This window comes from Oreochromis aureus, linkage group 3 (genome assembly GCF_013358895.1).
Source record: "Oreochromis aureus strain Israel breed Guangdong linkage group 3, ZZ_aureus, whole genome shotgun sequence".
NCBI lineage: Eukaryota > Metazoa > Chordata > Actinopteri > Cichliformes > Cichlidae > Oreochromis > Oreochromis aureus.
In genome coordinates, this window is record NC_052944.1 from 109700571 (window position 1) to 109712924 (window position 12354).

The window sequence follows — 12354 nt, forward strand, 5'->3', positions numbered from 1 at the left end:
ACAATAATAGATACAGAGAAAAGCCCAACAATCATATGACCCCCTATGAGCAAGCACTTTGGCGACAGTGGGAAAGAAAAACTCCCTTTTAACAGGAAGAGACCTCCGGCAGAACCAGGCTCAGGGAGGGGTGGGGCCATCTGCTGCAACCGGTTGGGGTGAAAGAAGGAAAACAGTATGAAAGACATGCTGTGGAAGAGAGACAGAGGTTAATAACACATATGATTTAATGCAGAGAGGTCTATTAACACATACTGAGTGAGAAAGGTGACTGGAAAGGAAAAACTCAATGCATCATGGGAATCCCCCAGCAGTAGGGATGGGTATCGAAAACCGGTTCTTGTTGAGAACCGGTTCCCACTGTTTCAATTCCTTGGAATTGTTTGCCATTTTTCCAAACGATTCCCTTATCGATTCCAGTCGCCCCGAATGACGTCACCACGTTGTGGAGCGTCATTTACCTGGCAGGAAACATGGCGGCTCAAACGCTAAAAAGTTTGGTCACACTTTACGAGAACGGATGGCAACAGGGCAACTTGCAATACTTGCAAAGTAGATATTTCATTTAAGGGACGAAACACTACGAATATGCAAAAGCATTTGCTCACAAAACACGCGATAACCTTAAATGAATGTCGTGTTTTTAATTCCGCTCCGGACTCGTGAATCTCAACCCAGCAGCACCGGTAACGTTTGCACGTCTTCTCCCGTTAATGCGGCAGGTAAATAATCAACTAACAGTGCATATTATGTTAGCGCGATCTGCCTTATTACAAAACCTGCCATTACTGTGCATTTAGGTGACCATGATGAGAGAGACAGACAGAGTCTGGCTGGCTCAGATGCTGGCAGTTTTCGCTGCAGTCTACCGGTAGCGTCTCCTTTCAGGCCAGAATGTCACCGAGCAGTGACTAAGTTTGTGGTAAAAGGCATTTGCCACAGTAGGTGCCCCCGATTTTCGGTAAGTGAATGTGTTTAATTGTAGGCAGGGAGATTACTGGATATTCTTGTGTAATTGCTACAGAATAATTTATGTTATACTTTGTTATTGCTACAGAAGAATATTTATTTTATTTTACATTTACAATTTTTTTCCGGGGACCCTGTGACACCCCATTGAATATCCATACGCTGGATCTCTTAAGATCTCACTGTTGGGTTTGTAAGGCCATGTTACTCCTAAATTTCTATCTTGTTCAAAGAGAAGATATAAAACAAAGTTCTAAGCTAATCGACCTTAGTGTTCTCCTTTTTTTAAAAAAAGGAATCGATAAGAGAATCGATAAAGAATCGAATCGTTAAACAGAATTGAAAATGGAATCGGAATCGTTAAAATCTTATCAATACCCATCCCTACCCAGCAGCCTACGTCTATTGCAGCATAACTAAGGGAGGATTCAGGGTCACCTGGTCCAGCCCTAACTATATGCTTTAGCAAAAAGGAAAGTTTGAAGCCTAATCTTAAAAGTAGAGATAGTGTCTGTCTCCTGAATCCAAACTGGAAGCTGGTTCCACAGAAGAGGGCCTGAAAACTGAAGGCTCTCCTCCCATTCTACTTTTAAATACTCTAGGAACAACAAGTAGGCCTGCAGAGCGAGAGCGAAGTGCTCTAATAGGGTGATATGGTACTACAAGGTCATTAAGATAAGATGGGGCCTGATTATTTAAGACCTTGTATGTGAGGAGCAGGATTTTGAATTCAATTCTGGATTTAACAGGAAGCCAATGAAGGAAGCCAAAACAGGAGAAATATGCTCTCTCGAGTCCCTGTCAGTACTCTTGCTGCAGCATTTTGGATTAGCTAAAGGCTTTTCAGCGAGTTTTAGGACATCCTGATAATAATGAATTACAGTTGTCCAGCCTGGAAGTAATAAATGCATGAACAGTTTTTCAGCATCACTCTGAGACAGGATATTTCTAACTTGAGAGATGTTGCACAAATGGAAGAAAGAAGCCTTACATATTTGTTTAATATGTGCGTTGAAGGACATGTCCTGGTCAAAAATGACTCAAGGTTCCTCCCAGCATTACTGGAGGCCAAGGTAATGCCATCCAGAGTAAGAATCTGGTTAGATACCATATTTCTAAGATGATGAATAGTAAGATGTTCTGGCTTTATGGAGGGCTTTCTTATAAAGCAACAAACTATTTCTCCAGGCTAAATGATGATCTTCTAAATTCGTGATCTGTCACAATGAGCAGCAAAGTGCAGGAGGGACAGGTGAAGAGGCCATGCTGCTAGCGAGTTGGCTACAAGCTAAGCTAAGCTAGCGAAACAGTAAAGACACAGTGAGTGAATACTTTGGCTATAAATTCGGGAGTGACTACACAGAAAGTGTGCTTCGGATGAAACACGTGAAGATTATACTATGAAGAAAGAATGTATCTAAATAAATCACTAAGCAGATAAGCTACTCAAGAACACCACCCTGTTTGAGCAGGAACAGGAAGTGATACTCTACCGCAGAGAGAGCGAACACCAAGTGACAGCGCCACCAAGAGTAGTTCAAGCTCACTGCTGTAATATATCGTAATAATGTGACAATAACTTTAATATTGGCCATATTATATTTACATTACCACAGTGAGATGATTTTAGTCTCATGAACAACATAAGCTAATTGTTATTTACTAAATAATCTTAAAATGACTGTTCAGTACAGAAATGAAGCCCAACAATCATGTTTTACAGTCCCGTGGTCTCAGCCTCAGATCCTCAACTAATCAAAGTGATGTCATAAAAAAATGAACGAACAAAAGAAAAATTTTTCTCCTTCATTTCTGTCAAACAATTCTGTATGAAACGTTTTTTATGGTTAGTATCCTGGTTGCTAGGCAACCTGAGCAGCGCGGCGAAGGCTAGACCCTCCCATTTCACAAGCCTCTCACTTCCGCACTTCGTAGTACCCGCCGTACGTAGGACATACAGGTCGTGTCCAAATTCATGGGCTGCATCCTCCCGAGGACGCATTCGTAGACCGATTACGTCACAGCGACGCGCCGAAAGCTGTCCAAATTCGTAGACTCCTCTGAATGCAGCCGACAAATGCGTCCTCCTTTTCCCCGAATTTGAAGGATGGGTCGGGTGTGTCCTTCATGGCCCACCATATTCCAGAATTCATAGCGTGGGCCTGACAAACTCCAGTTTCCGGCAAAGTTTTAAAATTACTCTTATTAATCTTTCTGAGTCACAAAATAAACTTTTAACATATTTTCAGGCGAGAATGTGGGTGTGTAAACTTCAAATATCTGCTTGGTTTATCAAGATATCGCACATTTGCAAAAGTGCTTCAACGTTTTCGGAGACGTCTGTTACCCACCAGCTCGATAGCTTGCCAAGAACTCAAGGGTCACTGAAGCCGCCGAGAACGGCACAACTCCCAGCACATCATTTTCAGATCACCGCAGACTTTCGCTACTCAGGTTAAACGTAATATGTAAGTCACTTAGACAACCTAAAAATGTTATTGTTTGGCTTTTTTCAGTGTTTTATTTGTTCGTGAGTAAATTGGTTTGGCTAAGATTAAAGTTATTAGATTAGATTAGATAAAATAAAACTTTATTAATCCCTCGGGTGGGTTCCTCCTTGGTTTTTACACAGCTGAATAAACGTCAAACAGAAAACTGATTAAACAGAAGTTTGAGATGGTCGAGAATTTATGCCAGTGTCCTGTTATATTTTAGATAGCAAGGAGCAGACGGCTGAGTTTATTAAACTCCACCGAGACAGCGGTGATGCTGATCAGAAGGCTAGACCGTCCAATTACACAGCCGTTTACTTCCGGCCTACCAGACCTTCTGAGGACCCAGCCCACGTGGACCGCGAAGGCCGGGTCCTCAGGAGGATGCAGCCCATGAATTTGGACATGACCACAGTCTTCTGGCTCCATGTTTTCCATCCAACATTACAGAAGGTAACAGCAGAGAAGCTCACTGTCTCTCAGCTTTTCGTAGTACGCGAAGTGTGCGTACTGCGAAGTGTGCATACTACGAAGCGTGTGGTCGCTGGATTGGGACACAGCGTATGACTGTCCACTCAGCACCAACACAGGTAGAAGTGAGCAGTGATGGAGCAGGACTATGGGCAAGTTTCAGCTAAAATCCTATTGGCTTCTCAGTTTCTCCATAGAAAGGAAGAAAAATTCTTGCTGCGTTCTGAAGATGGGAGGTAGTCTTGTTGACGTGGGACTGGAAGGATGATGTCAGTGAGAGGCTTCAGATTTTTATACAGTGTTAAGTGGATGAATGAGAAGAAAGCCACTGCACATTAAACACGTTGCTCGTAGTGTTTGTTAATTGTGTTTGTGCCAAAATGTCACATCAATTGTAAATGCACATGCAGATCTATCCAGTGGACCTTATGCAAGTACTGCAGTACAGAGCAAAGGCCAACCGAGCCAGGAGAGCTCTACAGCTTTCTGAAAGAAAATATCAGGATATTTAAATCATAAGAAAAATTGGGTCATACAACATTGACCCTCAGCACACAAAACAATCAAAGTAGAATAAATATAATGATTTAGAAGAGCTGACCAAAACAATTAGAAGGACCTGAAGTGAGAAAACTCAACAACATCTCAGAGCTGAAGTAATGAGCTCAGATTCCTCCGGGCTAATAAACTGTTAACCATGGCGCTCACAGCAGACACTGAAAGTTTCACAAACATTTTCTCCTCACAGATATGTAATACTGAATGCAAAACTTAACATTTAGTCTCATTTGGTGAATTATCTTCTTTCATGTCATTGCTATTATTCCTGTATTGTAGTCATGTCTGCCATTGTCACAATGTAAGTGTTTTATTTTTATTTATTGTTTGGAACATTAAAAAAGGTTTAATGACTTTTGTGGTTTCACCGATGTGTGAAGTAATGAGAGTGATGTGATGAATTATATTGTTCATTTAGAGAAATCTCTCAAAAGTTGGTTTTTCCAGACTCAGTGCAGCAGTATGTTTCGCAGGAGACCACTGATGAACCAAAACCTCACCAAAGGTTGTAGCCATAGCAGACTTTTGGTGTATACAACTATTGTTTATTAGTTTATTAGCTTTTAAAAAATAATACAGTCTCAGTAACATAGATGGTTACTATAACTGATAAAAATGATATTAGTGGTATTTTTTAAAGTACAGAAAGTGTTGAAATGAGACAAAATATTTATGAAAAAAATATAGCCTAACGTTAAACCTAAAACTGAAGAAATAAAGTTCAGTAATTTATTTAAAATGAACTGATTAATAATTGATGTTCACATGTTATCAAATATTGATGCAGGAAATTATAAATATGTTTTCTAAAAGCCCCCCTGTCTTTTCTTGAGCAATGAAAATGTCACTGAACAGGTGTTTTATTATTGGCTGGCAGGAATCAGCTAACTTTTATTGTTGGTGTGTATCTGTCAGCTGTTCCTGTTCATTCATGTCAGCCGCTTTGAGTTCAGTGTTTAATAAGACAGGCAGACAGGAAAAAACAGCTCACTAGTGTTGATGAGATCAGAGGAACTGTATGGAACTGCAGTTTGGTCAAATCTGGATGTTTTTTACTAACAGTAAATTATTTTAGTGATAAAGAAATGTGTTCACAGAGAGAGGAAGAGGAGTGGTGTTTGTGAGGATGAGCAGCTGTCCTGCTGTGCTTTGTGTCAGGATGTCCTGAAGGATCCAGTCTCTACCAGCTGTGGACACTGGTTCTGCAGACAGTGCATCTCCTCATACTGGGACCAGTCTGCTTCATCGGGAGACTCCTCCTGTCCCCAGTGTGGAGAAAGATCCAGAACCAGAGCTGGACTGCAGACAGCCAGTCAAAGCAGCTGTGTACAAAGTAAGACTGAACATCTGTCTGCTGATGGACTCATTTCTGAAAACTGGACTTCTTGTGTTGTTCAGACATTGAAGAGTTTTCTTTCTGTTTTTCTTTCTTTCAGCAGATGTTGGTCTGCAGGAGGTTTTAGATGAACATAAGATCAGTCTGAGGAGGAGATGTGAACGTGTGACTGAAGGAAGTGATGAAACAGGAAGTAGAACCCTCCTCAATAGGATCTACACTGAGCTCTACATCACAGAGGGACAGAGTGAAGAGGTTCATACCCAACATGAGGTGAGGCAGCTGGAGACAGCTTCCAAGATGGACGCCCTCTATGACACTCCAATCAGGTGCCAGGACATCTTTAAAGCCTTACCTGACCAACAGAGACCCATCAGAGTGGTTCTGACCAACGGCGTGGCTGGTGTTGGAAAAACCTTCTCAGTGCAGAAGTTCACTCTGGACTGGGCAGAGGACTTGGAGAACCAACATGTCAGTGTGGTGGTTCTGCTTTCATTCAGGAGCTGAACCTGATCAGAGATGAGCAGTACAGTCTTCTGGAGCTGCTCCATGTTTTCCATCCAACATTACAGAAGGTCACAGCAGAGAAGCTGGCTGTCTCTCAGCTTTTGTTCATCTTTGACGGCCTGGATGAAAGCAGACTTTCATTGGATTTCACCAACAGGAAGCTGCTATCTGATGTCAGACAGAAGTCATCAGTCAGCCAGCTGCTGACAAACCTCATCCAGGGGAATCTGCTTCCCTCGGCTCTCGTCTGGATAACTTCCCGACCTGCAGCAGCCAATCAGATCCCTCCTACATGTGTTGACAGGCTAACAGAAGTACGAGGCTTCACTGACGCCCAGAAGGAGGAGTACTTTAGGAGGAGATTCAGTGATGAAGAGCTGTCCAGCAGAATCATCTCCCACATGAAGACATCCAGGAGCCTCCACATCATGTGTAGTATCCCAGTCTTCTGCTGGATCACTGCTACAGTTCTGGAGCACATGTTGACTACAGAGCAGAGAGGAGAGCTGCCCAAGACCCTGACTGACATGTACTCACACTTCCTGCTGGTTCAGACAAAGAGGAAGAAGAACAAGTACCATGAGGGACATGAGACGAGTCCACAGGAGCTGACGGAGGCTGACAGGGAAGTTCTTCTGAAGCTGGGGAGGCTGGCGTTTGAACATCTGGAGAAAGGAAACATCATGTTCTACCAAGAAGACCTGGAGCAGTGTGGTCTGGATGTCACAGAGGCCTCGGTGTACTCAGGAGTTTGTACAGAGATCTTCAAAAGAGAGTGTGTGATCTTCCAGAAACCAGTCTACTGCTTTGTTCATCTGAGCATTCAGGAGTTTCTGGCTGCTGTCTACATGTTCCACTGTCACTCCAACAGGAAGACAGAGGTGCTTGAAGGTTTCGTGGGACAAAATTATTGGAAATCATCTCTGGATGAGTTCCTCGAGAGAGCCATGAAGAAATCCCTCCAGAGTAAAAATGGCCACCTGGACCTGTTTGTTCGCTTCCTTCATGGCCTCTCTCTGGAGTCCAACCGGAGACTCTTAGGAGGTCTGCTGGGTCAGACAGAGATCAGTCCAGAAACCATCCAGAGAGTCATCAACAACCTGAAGAAGATGGACAGTGATGAAATCTCTCCTGACAGAAGCATCAACATCTTCCACTGTCTGATGGAGATGAACGACCTCTCATTATTTCAGGATATCCAAGAGTTCGTGAAGTCAGAGAACAGATCAGAGAAGAAACTCTCTGAGATCCAGTGCTCAGCTCTGGCTTTCATGCTGCAGATGTCAGAGGAGGTTCTGGATGAGTTGGACCTGCAGAAGTACAACACATCATTCTGGGGACTACGTAGACTGATTCCAGCTGTAAGGAACTGCAGAAAGGCTCAGTGAGTCCAGATGTGATCATTAACATCATTAAACAGTGTTAGTAATTTTTGACATGATGTAATTTTTTCATTTTTAAACATCGTTACTCTTCATACAACATTTTATTACACAGTCAAATGACCCATCTCTTAGTACAGTGCTTTATAGACGGTGGGAGGTTTAGGTTGTCACCACAAAGTGTTTGTGTCTGTATGCTGCAACCTTCCACACCATTCCTTTATTGTACAGACTCAGCAGCAGCTCCATGGATTCCAAATTCAAGAGTGGAGAACAGATTTGTTCTGTGTGTCACATCCATGCAGTCACAGCTGTTTCCACCATGTTTCCACTAATATTAATCCTGTTCAATGACACGTTTCATATCAGTGAATATGTTCTTTAGAACGTCCACTGACATGTTTAAGTGTCCTGCTGGAAATCACTCAAATCATCCATGAAATCCATGAAAAATCCTTTTAGTGTTTCTAACTTCACCCTCTGTCCTCTCTCTCTCTCCATCCCTCTCACTGCTTCTTTCACTGATAATCACACAAACATCGTATTCAGCTACAAAATAACACAATAATATCATCTGATGATCATTATTATAAGAGCAGGATCCATATTTGATATCAGAGTAACACACTGCTTGGTTATGTGCAGTCATCATCAGTGACTGTGGGTCAAACAGAAGCTTTCTGATTGGTTGCTGACCTTGGTTACATGTCCACTCTCACCTGTTTCTGTTTGCTCTCTCTTTGCTGTCTCCATCCTGCTCTCTCCTTTCTCTCACTCTGTGTCTTTGTGCCGTCACTCAGGTTCAATGGAAACAGTGACATTTACAAACCAATCAAAGACAAACTGATCCATGTCAGTTTATAACAATATTCAAAGTGAATACAGGCTGCTGCTGGACACAGACAGGTAACATCATTTTGATTTGCTGTCACCTGGATCTGGACTCATAAACACTGAAGCCCTGAACAGGAATACAAATCTTTTTCTGCCAACTAGCGATATATCAGCAGACTAATGGCTCAGAAAGCTAAAATGAGCCAATCATTTCTTTGTTTAGTTCCCCTGAAATCAGATCTGATATCAGCAGCTCTGAGTTCATTCATCATTATTGTCCAGTGATGAGATATCTGCTTCATTTGGTAACAGTCAGCAGATTTTTCCTCCGTGTGGACATGAACAGTCATACCTGACAGCAGCAGGTAGCAAACAGAGATCATCTTTCCCAGCTGGAACTCTTCACTGAGCTGAACTCATTCAAAATGTCCTGGAGTCAGATTAAAATCAGGAAACAGTCCAAAAGTGTGTCTTCACTCTGACTCTGGATCAGATCTCAGTGACAGACTGTGGACATTATGGAAGCCTAAATGTGACACCATCTTTCCTCCTTCATCTGCAGATTAAAGTCAAACAAAGATTATCATTAAAAGTCTGCAGGTCTGAGAGAGACTGAATCACTGTGTCATGTCAAACACAGTAAGAGGAGCTGAAGCACAGATGTGAAGAGCAGATGTTCATCAGATTATGACCTCACTCTGTTTTGTCTTCATATAGATTCAGTCTGTGTTTATAATGCAGATTTTCTACTTTTATAATAACACATTTTATATTTTCTATAATCACAGACTGACTAAGTGTGCACTCTCAGAGACTCACTGTAAAGTTGTGGCCTCAGCTCTGAAGTCAAACCCCTCCCACCTGACAGAGCTGGACATGAGTCTGAATGACCTGTATGATTCAGGCGTGAAGCTTCTTTGTGCTGGACTGGAGAGTCCCAACTGTCGACTGGAGACTCTGAGGTGAGTTCACTGACTGCAGCTGTTGTTGTTTTTCTGTATTTCAGATCTTTGATTGATGTTTGAAACTGTGCGTTTGAAGACAAATGTGAAGAAGTTTGAGTGCTTTCAGAAATGTTGTGTCTTTCCAAACGACTGAACATTAGTTTTTCTTTTTGGCTCCAAATAGACTTGAAAGACTTGAGCAGGGTTCATTTAAAGGCTGACAGAAGTGGAGTGGTGACAGGGAGATGTTTGACAGGACAGTTGTTCAGCCTCCACAGGTTCATGTTGTGGTCCATCAGTCAGTGAAGATGAAGTCAGTACTGATGAGGCTGTAGAGTGTGTGAGGGATGTGAATGAGGCTGCTGAAGATCTGATGATAGCAGATAAAAACAGGCTGCAGGGACTTTGAGCTTGTGTGGAAACAGAGAGAGAGAGAGAGAAAAGAAGGACATCAGAATCAGAATGTCTTTATTCTCATTGTCACAGGTACAACGAAATTAAAAATGGTCCCCAATCAGTGCATCATCCCTAACAATATCAAAATATATATAAAACAATAAAATTCAATAAAATCAATAAATAAAAACTTAAAGTGCTAATAAGAATAGTATTAGCAAACATTCACATACATTTCCACATACATGCTTCAGTCAGTTGTTATGGAAATTTTAACAATAGCCTGCAACACACCCAGTGAGCTTGATTTGAAGTGGGTTTAATAAACACATTGCAATGTGGAGAGAACATCCCAGTGAAACACCAAGATCATCTCTGAATTGTGGCTGCCGCCCTTACATCTTATATACAGAGACACAGACAAAGCACATTCCACAAACTCTTACATGTTGCAGCCACTGTGCAGCTAGTGTACCAGATGTATATGCAATAGGTTAGTACACTCTCAATGGTGGTTCTGTAGAAGGACACCAGCAGTCTCTGTGTGACGTTATTCCTCCTGAGAATTCTCAATAAGTACAGTCTCTGTTGGGCCTTTTTCAGCAGCTCAGAGGTGTTCACGCACCAGCATAGGTTCTCCTCTATGTTGACTCCCAGGAAGCAGAAGCTTGCCACCCTTTCTACACAGTCCCCATTAATGAATAGTGGTTGGATCTCTGCCTTTTTTCTTCTGAAGTCAGTTATGAGTTCTTTGGTTTTTGAAGTGTTGAGGAGGAGGTTATTGGCCTTACACCATGACGACAGCTGCTCCACCTCGTTTCTGTAAGCAGACTCGTCACCCCTGGAAATGAGCCCCACCACGGTGGTGTCGTCTGCAAACTTCACAAAGATGTTGCTCTGGTGGAGAGGAGTGCAGTCATGTGTGTAGAGAGAGTAGAGCAGCGGACTGAGCACATAGCTCTGGGGTGAGCCAGTGCTGAGACTCAGGGCTGAGGACGTGCGATGACCAACTCTGACTCTCTGTCTACGGACTGAGAGGAAGCTGTTGATCCACATGCAGGTGCTGTATGGAAGCCCCAGGTCTTGTAGCTTGACCACCAGTTTGTGTGGAAGGATGGTGTTAAAAGCTGAGCAGTAATCCACGAAAAGCATCTGCACATAGCTCTTCCAGGTGTGGCAACATGGAGTGCTGTGGCTACAGCGTCTTCTGTGGACTAGTTTGCTCTATAGGCAAACTGGTGTGGATCCAGGCTGCGAGGCAGGACTGCTGTGATGTGTCTGTGGACCAGCTTCTCAAAGAATTTCATTACCACTGGGGTGAGTGCCACTGGTCTTTAGTCATTCAGGCTTGTGATATGGGGCTTCTTAGGCAAGGGGACTATGGTGGAGGACTTCAGGCAGAGTGGAACAGTCGCCTGTGGGAGGGATTTGTTGAAGATCCTGTTGAGGATCCCAGCCAGCTGTTCTGCACAATCCCGCAATATTCGACCTGGTACACCATCAGGACCCGCCGCCTTCCTCGGGTTAATGGCCTGCAGAGTGCTCCTCACCTCGTGTTCTTCCAGGGTGAGGGTGGTGCTGGTGTGGGCCGTGTATTGCTGCTGTGGCTCCAATACCTCCGGTACAGTGGCCTCAAAGCAGGCGAAGAAGATATTCAGCTCCTCTGCCAACGCCAGGTCACCTTCCACAGCTCCGAGGTTGATCTTATAGTTGGTTAGATGCTGGATGCCCTGCCACACCTGCCTGCTGTTGTTACTCTTCAGATTTTCCTCAATCCTCCTCCTATAGTCCCCCTTCACCTTTCTGATGCATCTCTTCAGGTTGGATTGGGCTGCGGTGTAGTGGTCCCTGTTGCCAGACCTGAACGCGATGTTGCTCTCCTTCAGCAGCTGCTTGACCTGCCGGGTCATCCAAGGCTTTTGGTTGGGATAAGCCCGGATACATTTGTCTGCTGTAACAGTGTCTATGCAGTGTTTTATGTAGCAGAGAACACTGCCTGTGAACATTTCCAGATCCTGATGTTCAAAGATATCCCAGTTAGTCCTGTCAAAACAGTCCTACAGCTGCTGAGAGGCACCCTCTGGCCATACAGTAATAGTGGTCATTGATGGTGCGAGCAGCTTTCTTGAGGGGGGCATATGCAGGTATTAGAAACAGTGACAAGTGGTCAGACTGACCCAGATGTGGCAGAGGTCTGGCCCTGTAGCCCATTTTGATGTTGGAATAAACTTTGTCCAGAATCTTGTCACCCCTAGTGGCACACTTGATGTGCTGGTGGAATTTGGGGATTGCTGTTTTTAAGTCTGCATGATTGAAGTCCCCTGCTACAAAATGTACAGCGTCAGGGTAAATGCTCTGTTTATTATTGATGTTTGTGTGCAGAAGTGTGATTGCCGAGTTAGCATTAGCATCTGGTGGTATGTAAACAGCTGTTATTATGACAACGGTGAACTCCCTAGGTAGGT

At 43.4% G+C, this 12354-nt stretch overlaps 1 protein-coding gene across 1 annotated transcript in view; it reads left to right on the forward strand.

The window, feature by feature from the left end:
* The first annotated feature begins 7156 nt into the window (after positions 1–7156).
* LOC120438785 (NACHT, LRR and PYD domains-containing protein 12-like) overlaps positions 7157–12354 on the forward strand; it is a 38555-nt gene continuing 33357 nt past the window's right edge. The window contains exons 1-2 of the mRNA XM_039609216.1: positions 7157–7717; positions 9338–9511. Coding sequence (XP_039465150.1) covers positions 7182–7717; positions 9338–9511 — 710 coding nt within the window. The 5' untranslated portion in view covers positions 7157–7181. The remainder of the gene's footprint in view (positions 7718–9337; positions 9512–12354) is intronic.